At 42.1% G+C, this 19,908-nt stretch overlaps 1 protein-coding gene across 7 annotated transcripts in view; it reads right to left on the minus strand.

The window, feature by feature from the left end:
- Positions 1-19,908, minus strand: part of SSBP2 (single stranded DNA binding protein 2) — a 548,369-nt gene that overhangs the window by 159,944 nt on the left and 368,517 nt on the right. For 6 of the 7 annotated variants that reach the window (XM_050944825.1, XM_050944826.1, XM_050944824.1 and 3 more), the window contains 2 exons: positions 19,415-19,476; positions 10,312-10,396 (listed from right to left, as the gene is read on the minus strand). The exons of the other annotated variant lie outside the window; for it this stretch is intronic. In XM_050944825.1, coding sequence (XP_050800782.1) covers positions 10,312-10,396; positions 19,415-19,476 — 147 coding nt within the window. The remainder of the gene's footprint in view (positions 1-10,311; positions 10,397-19,414; positions 19,477-19,908) is intronic. 7 annotated transcript variants of the gene reach the window in all.

Below are 19,908 nucleotides of genomic sequence, written 5' to 3' on the forward strand. Positions count from 1 at the left end.
AGGCTGAGAAATAATTTAAAAACCAGGTACGGTGGGGGTGAGCTAATACCTTTTATCAGACCAAATTATGTTGATGAGTTCTCTCTAATATCCTGGGATCGACACTGTTAACAACAACAATGCATACAACAATGGTACTTTAAAAACAACAAACAATAAAAAATAGACTATTTCTTTTATAGTACCCCCTACGGTCCTGATACTGCAGACTCATAAGTGAGTTGAATGGGACAACTTACATACATAAAATTACTAAAGTTCTAAGTGTTCACAGGATTAGGGCCAGACATTGAGCCCGCAATCAGATCTGTGCCGGCAGATCACTCCAACTGGACAGAACTGCACTGAAGTCAGTGTGGTGGGGTTTCACTGGGTTTAAGTGTCTGCCTCTACAAATCTGATTGCAATGCTTGAGCCTGTGTGTGCCAAACTGGCTTGCAAGATATAGCAAGATTCTCCAATACACTCTGTGTACTTTTGTCAATACAGAAAAAGTTTTAAAAGATAAAATTAATCTCATGAATTACATTCTTTCTTACAGATTTCTCACCTATTTAGTTTTACAATAGTGTTTGAAATCGATACAGAAGATATCTTCCTTTTAACAACAACATGTAAGTCAGTATCATAATGATTTAAAGAACTGTCTCAATGATCTCTTTCTGGTATTCACATCTGTGTTCTTTTTAGGCACCATTCTTAAAAATACTCTTCTTCAGTTTCATAAAATAATCAAATTGAAAGCAAGAATCTTATTACTGCACAATATGCCAAACACAGATCTTGTGATAAGCTTTACTGCTCTGCTAATATTCTAAGTGACTCATTTTAGATTTGCTTAACACGTGCCTGGAAAAAACAAAGGCTTAGAACATCCATCTACTATGTAGTACGATGAAAGACGAATGTTGAAGATCACAAACTGGAGAAGATATGCAACATCTAATAAGAACAGCTAAACAAATAATGCCTTTATGAGAAGTCGTGAGAAATGAACCTATTAGGAGGAAATGCAGGTAAGCCTCTTGAGGGAACATAGATGTCTGTGGTTGAATGGAACTGTCACATTCAAACGTTACACTAAATGTGAAATGCACATTCTACAACACAAGACACAGGGAAGAAAAAAAATCTGTTTCATTTTTAACCAAATTATTGCCTTAATACTGAAGTGAGGTGGAGACTCTCCCCTTTGGTCTTTAATTCACATTACTGTGAAAAAATTCAGCATCAGTAAAAAAACTGACATTTAAGAATTAATAGCTAGCCTTTCAGACCTTATTGTGTTCATTTGGGTTAATAACTGAAAAATGTGTTAAGATACATTTTGTTTTTATGTCACTTATTAGGGAAAGTCAGATTTCCTTGATTTTCCATACTTTAACGCTAAAGTTAGGCTACTGAAATATGTCTGCAGCGGATGATCCCTGACATTCCCACTGACATCATGTGAGGAACCCAAGCAGGGAAAAAAATTGAGGGAAGAATCAGGTGCATCTGAGAAGTAAGGTTGCCAATTCTGGTTGTACATATTCCTGGAGGTTTCATCACATTACATAATCTTTAATTAAAGATTAATCTTTAATTCCTGGAGACTTCAGAACAATCCTGAGGGTTGGCGATCTCAGAGAGAAGGGAGCATGCAAAGGGTGCAGATAAAAATCCAGCACGTGGTGGGTATGTTGTATGATCAGTATTAAGGAATCATGCACCGCTACAAAAATACACTGGCTACAGCAGTTTTTCAAAATGAAAAAATATTCATTAGAAGGCAACCTGCATCTCTCTTCTCAGTAACTACTGTAGGAAACAAAGGAAATCATATGAAAAATAACATGCCAAAGAAAGAACCCTGGGGGGAAAAGCAGATTATTCTAAAATTTTAATCCAATGTTTGTTCTCTACTGATAAATTAATGTTTGTACAGTACTTTAGTGATGTAAAGTCAGTGCTAAGTATTACCATCAGGAGATCTTTAACTGTAAATGCAGAGCATTTTTGTTAGCTAGTTTAATGGTCCTAATATTGTTAAACCATTTAATCTCCACTTTTATTTAAGATATAACTTCATTCAGAGCTATAAAATGCATGTTATTAATGCATATGAATGAATGAGAATGGATCAATCTATGAGAACAATAAATATATGCATCTTACAAGCATTAAAAAATTAGAAATGGTAAAATCAGGTAAGTGGAATTTACTTGTAGATGTTGACATCAGTCACTTCAAAAATGATTACATACTTTCCTTTACAATAGATCTCTTAGGTACTTCAGATTATATTTCTATCAAGTGTGTTCTGATTCATCATTTAAATTGGTACAGTATTTAGCAATCAAACTATCCAAATCTCTATGAAACATGAGTATCATGCATAATCTCATTCATTAAAAAAAAACTAACAAAAAGGAAGCAAAGTTTCTAGAACAATTGAAACTGCATCTAAAATGTATCTACATACCAGAGCAGTTCACACTTTTAAACTCTTCTTTTTCAAGTATTAAAATGCACAATATGGAATATGTATACACATGAAAGGTTTTACTCTAAAGATTAAAAAAAAATCTTTCTTGATTGAAACTTGGTACACAAGAATATTGCTTCAATCCAAGTGCAATAGTCAAAACTTCTCAGGTGCTTAAAATTTAACTAGCACAACCTCAATTATAGCAGCAGACATACAACAGTACAATGTGTATATCAAACAAGACTGCAAATTTAAATATGGGTAAGCAGATTGCTTTTACAAATGTGCTAGGAGTCGATTGTTGGACACTTAGGGATAAATGTGTACTCAAAAACATAGCATTGCAGGAGATTCATAGAATCTCAGAAATATAGGGCTGGAAGGACCTCAAGAAGTTATTGAGTGCAGCCTCTGGAGCTGAGACCAGGGGCTGCACTCAATACTTAGACCATCCCTGACAGGTGTTTGTCTAACCTGTTCTTAAAACGACCAGTGACAGGAATTCCACAATCTCCCCTAGAAGACTATTCTAGTACTTAACTATCCTTATAGTTAAAAAGTTTTTCCTAATATCCAACCTAAATCTCCCATGCAGCAGATTAAGCTCATAACATTTTGTCTTACAGTGGAGATGGAGAACAATTGATCACTGCCTTCTTTATAACACCCTTTAACATCTTTGAAGACTGTCATCAGGTCCCCACTCCATCTTCTTTTCTGAAGTCTAAAGACGCTCAGGTTTTTTTTTTTTTAATCCTTTCCTTAGCGGTCAGGTTTTCTAAACCTTTTATCATTTTTGTTGCTCTTTTCTGGACTCTCACCAGTTTGTGCACTTCTTTCCTAAAGTCTGATGCCCAGAATTGGACACAGTATTCTAGCTAAGGCCTCACCAATGCCAAGCAGAACAGGACAATTACCTTGCTGGTCTTACATTCAATTTGGAATCCACTATAATCCCAGCATCCTTTTCAGTAGTACTATCACTTAACTCACTTAACTAGTTATTCTCCAATTTGTAATTGTACATTTAATTTTATTTTTTTTTTTTTTACTATGTGTAGGACTCTGCACTTGTCTTTACTGAATTTCATCTTGTTGATTTCAAACCAATTCTTCAATTTGTTAAAGTCATTTTCAATTCTAATACTGGCCTCCAAAGTGCTGCAACTCTTCCCACTTTGGTGTTATTACAAAAAAATTATAAACAATACTCTCCTCTCCCTATCCAAGGTCATTAATGAAAACGTTGACTAGAACCGGATCTGGAACTGATCCCTGTCTGTGGAAGCCCACAAGATACGTCCTCCGAGTTTGACAGTGGACCTTTGATAACTGCTCTGAGTATGGTCTTTCAACCAGGTGTGCACCCACCTTTTAGTAATTTCATCTAGATCATAATTCTCTAGTTTGCTTATGAGAATGTCATCTGAGATTGTTAACTTCAATAATCCACCAGTAGAGCCAAGCAGAAGAAAATAACAATACCTTGGGATTTATGTCAGTTGCATTTAGAGCTTGTTGAAAATTGTTAGACAGAACATTTTACCATTGGAAAATGTTGATTCTTCAAAATATTCCACAAGAACATGTACATTTTCATTAAATTTTGGTTTTAAAAAAAAATCAAAGGCACATTTTTCAATAAAGTTCTTTTCAACCTTATTGGAACAAAAAAAATTATATTTTTGTTTTGAAACAACTTTGTTTCAAATTTTATTATATTTTTAATTTTATATTATACCCATTATCTAACCAATTAGAATACCAATTAAGTGACCAGTTAGCATACCAATGAGCAAACCAAGTACTAACTACCAAATCAATTACCAGACCTACTACCTGTTAGAATACCAGTAACAACAACAATTACCAACGTAACCAGCTTACCCGTCCACGCTATGACTCATTTCCCCAATGACATAGTAAGACTTAAAACTAAATGATCTTTAGTCTTATAAATTTAATGAAGAAACAGAAAAATAAAACAAACATTTTCATAGCGTATATGTTTATGTACTTACAGACGTACAATGCTACGACACATACTTCTTGTATAAAAGCTACATTAACCTGGAGTTAACGTTGAGTACATATCAGTATTTTTAAAATATCACAGGAATACGTATCCTAAAATAAGTATTACAAGCTCAGAAAATTCTCAGGCCTGGTCTACACTACGCGTTTAAACCGATTTTAGCAGCGTTAAACCGATTTCACGCTGTACCCGTCCACACTACGAGGCCTTTTATACCGATATAAAAGGTTCTTTAAATCGGTTTCTGTACTCCTCCCCGACAAGAGGAGTAGCACTAAAATGGGTATTACCATATCGGATTAGGGTTAGTGTGGCCGCAAATCGACGGTATTGGCCTCCGGGCGGTATCCCACAGTGCACCACTGTGACCGCTCTGGACAGCAATCTCAACTCGGATGCAGTGGCCAGGTAAACAGGAAAAGCCCAGCGAAATTTTGATTTTCATTTCCTGTTTGCCCAGCATGGAGCTCTGATCAGCACGGGTGGCAATGCAGTCCCAAATCCAAAAAGAGCTCCAGAATGGACCGTACGGGAGATACTGGATCTGATCGCTGTATGAGGAAACAAATCTGTTCTATCAGAGCTCTGTTACAGAAGACGAAATGCCAAAGCGTTTGAAAAAAAAATCTACAGGCTACACAGTGCTGCGTGACAAGAGTAACGGGAAGCCAGAGACTCAAATGGACGCTCATGGAGGGAGGGAGGGGGTACTGAGGACTCCAGCTATCCCACAGTCCCCAGCAGTCTCCAAAAAGTATTTGCATTCTTGGCTGAGCTCTCAATGCCTGTAGGTTCAAACACATTGTCCGGCGTGGTTCAGGGAATAGCTCGTCAATTTACTCCCCCTCCCACATGAAAGGAAAGGGAAAGGAATCGTTTCTTGACTTCTTTCAATGTCACCCTATGTCGACTGAATGCTGCTGGTAGACGCGATGCTGCAGCAGTGAAGAGCAGTATCCGCTCCTCTCCCCTCCCTGGTGGCAGACAGTACATGCTTGATAACTGCTGAATACCCCTGGCTGGCCTCAGGGGCGCCTGGGTAAAAATAGGAATGATTCCTGGTCATTCCCAGTAGATGGTACAGAACGGCTGGTAACCACCTTCATCATAGCCACTGGGGGCTGAGCTCCATCAGCCCCCTCCCTTTCATGTGAAAAGAAAAGATTCTGTACTGCCTGGACTATCATAGCAGCGGGATGCTGGGCTCCTCTCCCCCGCACCACTTAATGTCCTGCCTGGACTGTCATAGCACGGGGAGGCTGCCTACCCCTCATTTTATGTCACTAACAAGTCACTGTTTCTTATTCCTGCATTCTTTATAACGTCATGACACAAATGGGGGGGACACTGCCACGGTAGCCCAGGAAGGTTGCGGGAGAAAGGAAGCAACGGGTGGGGTTGTTGCAGGGGCACCCCCCGTGAATGGCATGTAGCTCATCATTTCTGCGGGATCTGACACGGAGCAGCTGTACTCTCTGATACACTGCTTCTCTAGTACATTTGCCCCATATTCTAGGCAGGACTGACTCTATTTTTAGAAACCATAAAGGAGGGATTGACTCAGGGAGTCATTCCCAGTTTTGCTTTTGCGCCCCCAGCCGACCTCAGCCAGGGGCACCCATGATAGCAGCAGACAGCACAGAAGGACAGATAACCGTCATCTCATTGCCAAATTACACTGGCAGCAGACAGTACAGAACGACTGGTAACCGTCTCTGCTATCATGCAAAAGCAAATGAATGCTGCTGTGTAGCGCTGGAGTATCGCCTCTGTCCGTGGCATCTAGTACACATACGGTGACTGTAAAAAAAAAAAAAAAGCTGAACGGGCTCCATGGTTGCCATGCTATGGCGTCTGCCAGGACAATCCAGGGAAAAAGGGTGCAAAATGATTGTCTGCCGTTGCTTTCACGGAGGAAGGACTGACTGGTGACATTTACCCAGAACCACCCGCGACAATGATTTTTTGCCCCATCAGCCACTGGGCTCTCAACCCAAAATTCCAAGGGGCGGGGGAGACTGCGTGAACTATGGGATAGCTACGGAACAGCTACCCACAGTGCAATGCTCCGGAAATCGATGCTAGCCTCGGACCATGGACGCACACCGCCGAATTAATGTGCTTAGTGTGGCCACGTGCACTTGACGTTATACAATCTGTTTTATAAAACCGGTTTATGTAAAATCGGAATAATCCCATAGTGTAGACGTACCCTTAGAGTAATAAGTAGGGTGTCTGAGACAGTGGTGCAGCACAGATGATTAAATATTATTAAGTTACCCTCCTCCTGCATCAAATGTTCTTAAACCTTTCTCCTGTTTTTTAAAAGCCAGAGTCAGAAAAAAAAATTAGATTATCTAGTTCATCCTACTAAAGCAGTGTTGTTAAAGACGGATTCTCAGGGATAAGAACCAAGGATCACTAACACCCTGAACAAGAATCATTCTCTTAGACCAACAAGGTACATACCTAAGAAAGTATGAAAAAAACAAACAAGCCTTCTGTGGCTTTGTTGTGCCTAACAACTAAAGTTTTTAGATATTACACATATTCTATTACTGAATACCTGTATTACAATCCACCATAATGGCTTTGATGTTATCAAAGCCTTTAAACTGAACCATAGCCTCGAATTCTAATACTGGCAATATAATGTACTTCACTGAGCGTAAATCCTAGCCCCCTTGAAGTCAATGGTAAAACTCTCATTGGGGCAGGATATTTTAAAACATTTGTGTTTTACATCTATTGCACCTAACCTATTAGGCAATACTTTTCCACAATATCATTGTCATATGCTTCAATATGTATATACAATACATTTGTAAGAATTTAGAATCTAAAAGTAGATGCTAGACTTCAAAGTCATGTGTTGTTATAGTGAATATAATTAAAGGCAGATGAAACATAAAAACGGTATTGGTCCTGTTATATATCATATTGATAAGTACAGACAGTTAACTTCAATTGTGGCAAAAATCAGTGAAATATCAGATTCACATTTTTGTCACACTAAAGGCTGAACACATCCCAATGATATAGCTTGAAAAAAAGTCTTACAACAATTAGTTATCCCTGTTATACTTCATGAGAGAGCACAAGTTATAATAGGTAATAGCAATAATATGAAAATGCATATATTACACAGGCACTGTCCCATAGAATAATTGCAGGTAAGGCATATTTATCATCACCTAGTTATTAACTGTGCCATTTTACAACAACTGTTAAACAAAGCTCTGCTTTCTGCTTTGTGTTTAAGGTAGGGAGACTTCAAAAAGCAATCCATCAATCTCAAATTAAAAACTGACTGTAAAGCAGGTTGACATGGAAAGGATGTGTGTAGGTCCTGGTCTCCCTTCTTCCTTCCCTGACCTGCTTCCAACCAGACCACGACCACAGTGACCAGACTAGCCAGACAAATATATATCTGAGTTGATTACTTTTTTGGTATTTTTGAATGATGACAATGAACAACAGACAAAGCAAAATGAGCAATAGGACTGAGTAGCAAACACAGAATAATAGAGATTATAACATTACACACTAGGTATTATTTTGATTCAACTACTGAAATTATCCCTCAGTGCATTTCCAAGTTTAGTATCAACAGTGAACTCTTTAATAGGAGGTCCTGAAGAAACTTTCATGAGCTTAAGAGGCTCTTCTGGGCTCCAACTCATTTTCCATTTCTCAGTGAAAGTATCCTTCACTGAAGGTATCCTCTCATTACTAACTTACATCTAAGATTATTTCACAATTTTTAGAGTTTCAAAAACCTTTTACTTCTGGCACATCTCCTGTTATGTAATAGGCAGCAAGTTTAAAACAAATACAAGAAAGTTCTTCTTCACGCAGTGCACAGTCAACTTGTGGAACTCCTTACGTGAGGAGGTTGTGAAGGCTAGGACTATAACAGCATTTAAAAGAGAACTGGATAAGTTCATGGTGGTTAAGTCCATTAATGGCTATTAGCCAGGATGGGTAAGGAATGGTGTCCCTAGCCTCTGTTTATCAGAAGATGGAGATGGATGGCAGGAGAGAGATCACTTGACCATTGCCTATTAGGTCCACTCCCTCTGGGGCACCTGGCATTGGCCACTGTCGGTAGACAGGATACTGGGCTAGATGGTCCTTTGGTCTGACCTGGTATGGCCGTTCTCATGTTCTTATGTTATGTTCTTATAATAGTATAATATTTTACTATAGTAGGTTTGTCACTCTAGAGGCTCTGATTTCCCCAAATTTATTTCACTGAACTCTGTTCCCTTCATTCCCTCTGTAGAGCACACACCTGTAACACTATCAGAAAAACTCTGCCTCCAGAAGAGGGGGATTAAATACTGTTCTATTAACAGGAGCTATAAACAGCAAACATCAAAATATTGTGCTCTTAAATAAACAAATACTAAAAGCAGAAAAAGGAACTTAGATTACAGAAGTTTGATCTACTCACAGTAGTACACTTTTTAACAATTCTGTTTCTGAGAAACGCAATTTACCAACTCAGCAAACTACAATGAATACATGGCTGGGTGTTTTCCCCCAATTTTATTCTGGCTTTTTCCTTCATTTTTTTATTGCTCATGAAAGGTGTGGGATTGGTAGCTCTGAAGACCATTGCCTTGTTATTTGTCCACAAAACAAGTACAGCATAGATAGTTGATGTGCAAAATTATTCATGCTGTCCTGCTAACCGGCCTCAACCTTAACAAGAAAAGACAATGTAAAAGGGTGATACAAGCATGATACCCATTTATTCCCTGGTCTTTTTGCAGAATCTGATGGTTAGTGTTAATTGCTACACAATTTTCTGTCAACTAGGAATGGAACCAAAATCGCCTCTAGTTCACATACTGTAAGATACTAAGTAGTCATCGGATGATAACAATTTGGGTCAACATGCAGGATTCAAATGGGTAACCTAGAAGTTAAAGGCTCTTAATCTCATTATCAATCTTCTGATCCATCCAGACTCTGTCTAATAAGCATGAATTTGGCAATCTGTAATAACAGTCTACTTCACAATTATTTCAGAAAATATAATTCCACACAAAAAGGTAACTGAAAGTAATGATCTGACAAACTGAAAAAGAAACTGAAAAGAAACTCACACTTAAGACTAATACCCTGGCCAGATTTTTGGCCCCACTACAACTTCTTTGTGTCACTCTGGAGGCACATAGGGGCAATAAAGCCTTCTTAGTCAGCCTTCTGAGGATTCCATCAACACTGATGACATACAATTGTTACAGTGGCTCTACTCCCTATCCTCACTCCAGCATTAGGGATGTGGTTGGAGAAAAAGGAACATGGGTGCTGCATTCTAGCTACCCTAGTTGCTGGCACAGCTCTTTTGGGCCATAGGGAGACAAGGTAACTGACCAACTCTGAGGGTGCTTTAAGTTGTTCCAGGAGCTGAACCAAAGGGCCTCAAAAGTCACACACAGTCTCCTTTCCCCCTTATTCCTCCTGTTGTCTTGCTCTGCTGGATCAGATGATTCAGCCCCTTATATTTAACTCACTTCATAATATCTAGTCTAAATATTGTAACATGATACACTTCTTTAAAAGGCAAAAGGACATTCTGAGGATTTTACGTCCTTTCAAGATGCAAATGTACACAGAACAATCTCATTCTAAGGCATCTATGGAAAGTAAATCAGAGTACTTGAGATCAGGAAGCTGTATAGCGGATATTCCTTCTTTTTTTGAATCACTACTGCCCAGACATTTTTCTTTGAATATAATAATTAGACATACAATAAACCAAATAGAGTAAGATATATATATATATAAAACTTACATAATCATGAAAGGCTTTAGCTTCACTTGAATGTTCACATGTTTCTCGTCTTTCTGGAGCTGCACAGTAGAGATCCCAAAATACACTACAATTTAAAAATAATGAGTTATAAAAATAGCAAGGAAATAATCATAATATATTGACCTTATATCTATAGATCACCTTCCATCCAAGGATCTCAAAACTCTTTATACATATTGTGACAAGATGACCAATGTTAGTATGGTGGGTCCTGCGCTTTTCTTGATGGGGGCTAAGATGCCACCCCTTGCTCCTGCTCTTTGGGCTCCGAGGGCCCCGTTAGTGGCCCGGGAAGGTGGTAAAGGGGGGAAGTAGGGGAAGGGTCTGGGTTTGCTCCTCACTCTGAGCCACAGCCCCTCTCAACCCCTGCAGGTTCTTACCCTCTTCCCCCTTGGGTGGGGTACCTTCGGTCCTTAGGAGATGGGGAAGGGAGTCTCCCTCCCCTGCTGGAGCAGGGTCTCCCTTACTTCTGTTCTCTGATCTTTCAAGTCTCACAGCACACCTCCAAGCTCCAGTCCTCTATCCTTCCTCCTTCTCTCTGATTGCCTGAAGCAGGGGGGTTTATTAGGTTCCTGACAGGGTCTTCATTGACTGCAGGTGCTCCAATTAACCTGTAGCCACCCTCCCTAGTCTCCAGGGAACCACGCCTTAATTAGCCTTGGGCTTATATATTTCCCCTTTAGCACTCTACCACTGCTCCCTGGCCCTTCAGTATCACATGTCCCTCTTCTTCCCCTCCCCTTGTTCAACATCACAGAGTTGGGCTACTTGGGATGAGAGACAGTGCTTCCGGATCTATGCTATATCTGGAAGTGGAAAGGTTGTAGGAATAGAAACCATCTAGTCACTCGTGCATTCCTCTCCTTGTTTGTGTGCATACACTGCAGTGGGGCATGGTCTGTCACAAGGGTGAACCGCCACCCAAGCAGGTAATACTTTAGAATCTCCATGGCCCATTTAACCACTAAGCATTCCTTTTCTACTACAGTGTACCGTTGCTCCCTGGGCAAGAGCTTTCAGCTAAGGTAAAGGATTGAGTGCTCCTCATCCCCCACCATCTGTGAAAGGACTTCCGAGGCATTGGTTTGTAGGATGAATTCCTTTTTGAAATATGGGGCTAGGAGCACTGGGTGGCTGCAAAGGGCCGTCCTCAGGTCTGTGAAAGCTTCTTCTGCCGCCTCAGTCCACTTAACTATCTCCGGGCCCCGAGCTCTTATCAGCTCCGTCAGAGGCGCTGTCTTTGTGGTGAAGTGAGGGATGAACCAGCGATAGTGCCCCACTATCCCTAAGAATGTTCTGACTTGCTTCTTGCGGATCGAGCGAGGCCATTCCTGTATTGCCTTCACTTTGTTCCACTGGGACTTCACCAGGCCCCTTCCAACTACATACCCAAGGTATCTGGCCTCGGCTAACCCTATTGCACATTTGGATGGGTTAGTGGTGAGGCCAGCCTGTCTAAGAGTATCTAGTACCGCTTCCACTTTCCCCAAGTGCGACTCCCAGTCAGGACTATGGATCACCACATCTAAACAGGCGGCAGCATACTTGGCAGGGGGTCAAAGTAATTTGTCCATCAATCGTTGGAAAGTTGCGGGGGCCCCATGGAGCCCAAAAGAGAGGACGGTATATTGGAAAAGGCCATCAGGTGTAGAGAAATCTTTTTTTCAGCCAGGTAGATCTGCTAGTAGCCTTTTGACAAGTCGAAGGTGGTCAAGTATCGGGCCTTGCCTAACTGATCCACCAGCTCATCAATATGTGGTATTGGGTAGGCATTGAATTGGGATACCTCATTTAACTGCTGGAAGTCATTACAAAACCTCAGGCTGCCATCAGGCTTGGAGATCAAGGCAACAGGGCTGGACCACTGGCTGTGTGATTCCTCAACCATCCCAAATTCCAGCATCTTCCTTACTTATGCCCTAATTTCTTCTCTTTTTGCCTCTGGTATGCGATATGGTTTTATCATCACCCTTGCTCCGGGACAGGTGACGATGTGGTGCTGAATCAGCATCATACGGCCTTGTTGTGAGGAGAACACGTCTTGGTTCCGCTGGATCCAAGGGTTGTGAGTTCAATTCTTGAGGGGGCCACTTAGGGATCTGGGGCAAAAATTGGTCCTGCTAGTGAAGGCAGGGGGCTGGACTCGATGACCTTTCAAGGTCCCTTCCAGTTCTAGGAGACTGGTATATCTCCAATTATTATTATTATTTATTATTATGGATCATTTCGACAACCTCTGTTTGTTGTTCTGGGGCTAATTCAGGGGATATCTTTTCTTGCCCTTGTGGGCCATCTGCCTGGGATGGAGCTGGCAGGACGGCCAGGCACGCCTCTCGATCGAGCCAGGGTTGTAGTAAATTGATGTGGTATATCTGCTCTGGCCTTTGGTGGTCTGGCTGCTTCACCTTATAATTCACCTCCTCAATGGCTTCCACGATCTTATAGGGTACACACCAACTGGCCAGGAGCTTACCTTCTGTTGTTGGTACCAGCACCAGCACCCGTTGACTGGTTGAAATTTCTGTGTTTTTGCCCGACGGTTGTAGTAGGTTTGTTGGGCCTCTTGTGCTTTCTCCAAATGCTCTCGTACCATCGGGGTCACTTGGGCTATTCGTTCTCTTATCTGGGCTATGCGTGCAATGACGTTCTTCCCCGGGTTGGGTTGTTCCTCCCATTCCTCCTTCGTGATGTCTAATATGCCATATACTATATATCCATACAGTAGGTCAAAGGGGGAGAAACCAGTAGATGCTTGGGGAACTTCTCATATTGCAAACATCAGGTATGGTAGGAGGGTATCCCAGTCTTTTCCATCTTGGGCCACCACCTTTCGGATCATGCTCTCAAGAGTGCGGTTAAATCGCTCAACCAGACCATCTGTTTGGGGATGATAGACCAAGGTCCACAAGGCTTGGATGCGGAGCATAAGTCTTTCAATACTCTCGACATGAAGGGAGTCCCTTCGTCTGTCAGAATCTCCTTTGGGATGCCTACCCTAGCAAAAACCTGCACAAGTTCTTCTGCAATCACCTTGGACGTGGGGTTTCTTAAAGGAATGGCTTCAGGGTACCATGTAGCGTAGTCCAGGATGACGAGTATGCTTTGGTGGCCCCAGGCCGTTCTTTCTAATGGGCCCACTAGATCCATTGCTATCCTTTCCAAAGGAAATTCAGTTATAGGAAAGGGTACCAATGGGGCCCTTAACTAAGATTGGGGGCTATGCAGCTGGCACTCTGGGCAGGAGGCACAATAGTGCTGGACTTCTGCCCGTACCCCCGGCCAGTAGAACCTCCTTAGGACTTTATCCAGGGTCTTGTCTACTCCTAAATGTCCCCCGAACAGATGACTGTGAGCTAACTCTAATACGGCCCTTGTGTGCTTCTGTGGCACCAAAAGCTGCTATACTACTTCCCCCCATATTGGCACAACCCGATACAAGAGATCCTCCTTGATTATATAGTATTGCCCTGGGCCTTTGGTTTTCCCTTCTACTAGCACACCATTTACCTCTACTACCTCCTCCCTCACGTTCACATATGTGGGTCACTGGCTTGGTCATGCCCAAGACATTTGCATGTGGGACCGATCTGGCCTGATTCTATTGAATTGGGCTCCCCTCCTTCTCCTGGGGTGTTTGTGCTGGGTGCCATCTCTGGGTCTCCACAGGGCCTCCTCCCAACCAGGGCAGCTCTCTGGTTTGCCGCCAAAATCCTGGTTGCTAATCTTATGTCCTCCTTTCTCATCTGGATTTCCGGGACTTCCCAGGGAGTGAAAATAACTCTGGGGAAAACCCAGCAAAAAATGTGGTAGGATCATCCATGGGCACCTCAAACTCTGCTCGGGATTTACTTCCCTCCCCAAACTCAGTGGGGGCGGGAGTAGGCTCTCAAACCCACGAAAGTCCCTGCCAATTAAGACTGGGTAGGGGAGCTTGGGGACCACACCTGCAGTCATCTTGGTAATGTTTCCCTGGATCTCAATCCATATTGGAATTGTGGGGTTGAAATTTACTGTGCCGTGGACACGTGTCACTCCAGTGCTCTTGGCCTGGGTCAGCTGGTCTTGCCCCACTAAATTCCCTGAGACCAATGTGACAGCACTCCCAGAGTCCACCAAAGCTACGGTCTGGATGCCATTCATCTTTACTGGCCTTGTACTCATGTGGGGCCGTTACGATCCCCACCAGGCTGATTAGGCCACATAGGTCCCTAGGATCCCCCAGATTACATTGCATGGGTTCCTCCCTGTTGGGGCACTGGGCTGCTATATGCCCCAACTCCCCACACTCCTAACAGCAATATCTCATTCTGGAGGTTGCCCTCTGTCCTGGGCCCTCTGACTCGCTCCCCCAAACCTCTCCCCCCAGACCCTCAGGTCTTTTTGGGGCCTCAGGCCACTCCTTGGTGCCTGTTCTTCCAGCAATGGCTTTCCTGGAGTTCTTGATGATCCGGGGCCTTGGAGTCGGGACTAGTTTCCTGAAACACCATGTTTCACCTCCCGGGCTTTCAAACAGTTCTTGGGCTGCCAGTTGTCACCCTTGTAGAGAGACCAGTTCGTCATAGGTGGAGGAGTCATTCTGGCCTACCCAGACTTGGAGGCCCAAGGGTAGTCCCCTCGTATAGTGATCTAGCACCAGGAGCTCCATCGTTTTCTCCAAGCTGAGAGCCTCCGGGCGTAACCACTTCCAGGCTAGGTGTACTAGGTCAAATATTTGTGATCGCGGTGTCTTGTCTTCACAGTACTGCCATTCATGGAACTTCCGGGCTCACAAGGCTGTCATTACCCCTGCCCTGGCCAGGATCTCTGCCTTCAGTTGGGGGTAATTTGCAGCCTCCTCTGCGGTCATATCATAGTAGGCCTTCTGGGCCTCCTCACAAAAAAATGGGGCGAGGATGCCCAACCATTGGTCTCGAGGCCAGGCCTCCCATAGGGTTGTCCTCTCAAAGGCCAGGAGATATGCCTCCATATCATCCTCCCATGTCATTTTCTGCAGACAGTAGCTGGCCTGTATGGTCCATGCCCGTCATAGCCGTGGCTCAGATCCATAAGGGCCTTCACTTGGTTCACTAGTTCCTGCAGCATGGCCCGATCTTGGGTAGTCTGGGTCATCAGCAGGTGATTGGCCTCTTGCTGCAGCCACATGGCCTCCTGTTGGGCAGCTGCCTGGATCCAGGTAGCCTCCTGCTGGGCAGCAGTGGCTTGCACCAATGCTTTGACCACATCCTCCATCTTCAGGCAGGGTGGTCATGACCCACCCTGGATTATGTTCACAGCGCAGTGACAAGATGGCCAATGTTAGTATGGTGAGTCCTGCACTTTCCTTGGCAGAGGCTAAGATGCCACCCCTTGCCCCTGCTCTTGGGGTGCCGAGGGACCCATTAGTGACCCAGGAAGGTGGTAAAGGAGGGAAGCAGGGGAAGGATCTGGGTTTGCTCCTCACTCTGAGCCACATCCCCTCTCAACTCCTGCAGATTCTTACCCTCTTCCCCCTTGGGTGGGGTACCTTCGGTCCTTAGGAGCTGGGGAGGGAGTCTCCCTCCCCTGCTGGGGCAGGGTCTCCCTTACTTCTGTTCTCTGATCTTTCAAGTCTCACAGCGCACCTCCAAGCTCCAGTCCTCTATCTTTCCTCCTTCTCTCTGACTGCCTGAAGCAGGGGATATTAGGTCCCTGACAGGATCTTCATTGACAGCAGGTGCTTCAATTAACCTGTAGCCACCCTCCCTAGTCTCCAGGGAACCATGCCTTAATTAGCCTTGGGCTTATATATTTCCCCTCTAGCACTCTGCCACTGCTCCCTAGCTCTCCTGTATCACAATATTAATGAATTAAGCCTGATGATAGCCCTGTAAGGTAAGAAAGAACTATCTTTTGATTCTCTGAGGATGTAATGATGTCCCCCATTAAGACCACGATAGATTAGTCCAAGAATATCAGCACTGCTGTAAGTTAGTTTAGTGCACAAACTGTTATAATATGGAGCAATGGCTGGAACTCTATATTAACCTCATATCTTGTGTTTGCCTACATTTACTTCCACAAAACACTACAGGGCACAAAGAGGCTAAGACTTGTCCAAAGTCACACAGTAAGACAGTGGGGAAAAAAACAGGGATAGTACTTAGACCTTCTAAGTCGCTGTACTGTGCCTTAACCAAAAGACAATAAAGCAGCATATATATGGGCAAATGTAAGAAGTGGGAAAGAATACCATGATATACATCTTGTCTTAAAAATAGTGGGGAAAAAATTGTGCTGCCTTTATCAGGCCCTTTTTACACTTTGGAATGAAGCAGTGTTTAAAAATAGTGTTAAAACAGAGTTAATATACTTCTCCTTCTGAGCTGTGTTTAACAGGATTTAGCCAGCTGTATTAACTGATTAAAATAAACAATGTTTACATATAATGTTTGAGCTATTTTATCATTGCAGTCTCAAAGTCCCTGGAATCAAAAAATCTGCTATTTACTAAATCACTTTAAAGAATAAAATCAAAATAGAGTTTTATTTCGCTGATCTCAGACATATGTGTTGGAGTTCCTCTAAGACCTCTTTCAGTTGGTTCCCCAAGAACTCAGTTCAACTCCAGTCTTATTACTTGGGTTCCTTTATTTGGCATACAACAATGCTACACTGCGTTGATCTGACTCAAGCATAGGAGGTGGGTATAGGGCATACCACACATCCAAAGTTACATTGTTTTATGTTTCAGCTTATTTTGTCTGTTGTAAATGGTTCCCTGGGTACCCCTTACCTTAGCTGTCTTTTAGCTCATTGACCCATTTACCTCCCTAATTCTGTCTCCCAAGAAATGAACCCTTACCCAAAGCCAACTACTCATGTCAAGCCAGACCTATAATACGAGAGACCCAGTTTAATTCCTTAGATTTATCTTTTGGTCATCATACCATAGTTAATAACTAAGGAAAACTTTAATTGGTGTACTGACAATTTCACTGCAGGCAATCACTATTAAAGGTGAACACAGAGGTCAGGAAGACATAAGGAGCAAAGTTTCCTTATAGAATTTCAGATACAGAACTCTAAAAACAAAAACAAAAAAAAACAAAGAAAACCCCATTTGGTAGTGATTATGCCACTCTGCACAGTTGTGTACTTATTACATACTTTCCTGGGGCCAGGTCGAACTACTATGTCACCTGTAACTTCATCCTTTGTTGTCAGTAATCATCATGATTATCCATTCATAGAGTATATATGTACATATCAGATGTGTCTGGAATCCCATACAGATACAATTCAGCTTGACTAAACAGCAGTCCCTATGAATTATGTTTTCATCCACTGTTCCAATAGTAAACTTTGGGATACTATATATACACGCAGACACATAGATACATGTAAGTAAGTGTGATCATATGTGAAAAAGTATAAGGCACTCGTGGCATACTTGTCAGAGATAATGGGCTACCTGAGGAAGAGATGGGATTTGCAGAGTTTTTTATGCTGCCTATTTAAATAATTCTTTAGCTTACCCTGTCAATGTTAGTAAACTACTTTTGTAAGCCAACACCATAGAATTCTTCCAAAGGAGCATGAGTGCACTCATGATTTGACCATGTGGAAAACTATAAGTGTGGGTTTAACAAGCGAGGCCCTCCTTGAGTGCCTCCTAATGGCATGAAGGTGCCCTACAGATGCCCAGCATCAGTTCCACCCCATTCAGAGTCCCTTCAAATACTTCAACACTCTCTTGGGTTGATGGCCTTGTCCCAAGGTAATTTATTATTATACATGTCTCAAAGACATAAACTAAAGTCCCATATCATAATTCAAAACAACTCTGCCTCTGCTGTCTTTTGTCACTCTCAAATCTTCTTCAGTCCCCAATCTTCCTTCAAATGGAGGGTTCCTGGTTTATTCCCATCATTCCCAGTAAAGTTCAAAGACTAAAATGAAGCAATAACATAAACAACATCTGCCCACCTTAGCTTAATGAAAGTCTCATTTCCTTCCTGGGTTCTTTCCCAGTCCCCTGCTCCTTGTACGGGACAGTGGCCACAAAGCCTCTCTATGGCCTTCCTTCACCCCTGCACTTATAAACATTGGCAGGAAATGCCCCCTCTCCCACTCTGGAGGCCGCTGACTTCCTTCAACCTCCATTTTCTCCCAGATCCCTGCCCCTCATATAGGATGATAGCCACAGGGGGACTCCCTAGCTCTTCCTATGGCTCTGCAGTCTCCACGATCCATGTCTCCCATATTTCTGACCTGTCTCTCCTCTCTCCTGGATCCCCAGACTCCTTATATAGCTTCTGACCCCTAATCAGGCCTAGCCATAGCAAACCAGTTCAGTAACTCTCTGACGCTGGCTTAAGTCCAGCCCTATTTAACAAAGCACTTAAGAACACGTTTAAGCCATATTTCAACTTCAGTGTGACTTAAGCACATGCTTCAAGTTAAGTATGTGCTTAAGTGCTATAGTGAATTTGGGCCATAGGCAGTAATGTGGATAGTGTATTTTATATCATTTTCCAATGACAGTATAGTTTATCATCTCTGCTTGTAATCTTAACTCAATTTTTTCCCATATGAAAACTTATTTTTAAATGCATTATTTACTGCAAGACTCACCGCAAACAAAGTATTGAAACCTGTTCCAGTTCTAATATGATGTGCTAAAACTGCCATTTTTGTAATACACACTTTTGCCCTAGCAAAAGAAAATTTTGGAGAAACAACTGGAGTGACGAATACCACAGACTAAGGATTTCAGCATGGAAGTGCGTCTTTTCTTAGGAAAAAAAATTGAAGAAATAAATGAAATCTAAAACGATATGGCTATGTCTCTTGGGTATGTTTTTTAGGCAACTCCATTGTTATTATTAGCTTCTTTCATTGTTTTTGACACCAATTATTCTTGATGAACTCAGTATAATTTGTACAAAATTCACCTGAATTTCTTTCATGCCTCAAAAAGTTTAATAAAAAAGAATTTGTCAGCTTAAAATAAGGATGAAAATTTGGTATTTTACTGTTCTTTTTCCTCCAATTTTAAGCCTAGCCATTCGACTCCACTCTCAACCTACTTTAATTTTAAAGAAAGAAAATTATTAACACTTACCACCACCAAGAGTGCAAGAATCCTGGGGGCTCCCCCAATGTGATGTTTTTTTCCCATCTTATCTAAAAGGAATAAAAATCAAGTATTTTATGCTTTTCCACTCAGTCTGAACAAGATACATTAACTAATCAACCAGCTAGGAAAGACATAATACAGAACTGTCCAGCTAGGAAAATATTTATCATCATGAATTTGGGATGACCACATAACTTAACACATCGTACCACCACGTACTCAGCATTTGTCACATATTTTGCAGAAAACCTATTTTAGAAATGTTTTACAGTGCTTTTAAAATTTGTATTGGTACTACATTTTGTATCCCTCTGCCCAAAGCTAGATGTTTTAGTTAAGCCCAAATGTACAGGTATGAGAGAGAAATTAAAAGTTATACATTTAAAAAATCTCTAAAAATTGTACACGAGTCAGAGAATTTTAGAAAAACTCAAGATGCTCCAAGGAAAATCCTAATGACTCAGCAGGTGGTAGTCTTC

This window comes from Gopherus flavomarginatus, chromosome 3 (genome assembly GCF_025201925.1).
Source record: "Gopherus flavomarginatus isolate rGopFla2 chromosome 3, rGopFla2.mat.asm, whole genome shotgun sequence".
Lineage (NCBI taxonomy): Eukaryota > Metazoa > Chordata > Testudines > Testudinidae > Gopherus > Gopherus flavomarginatus.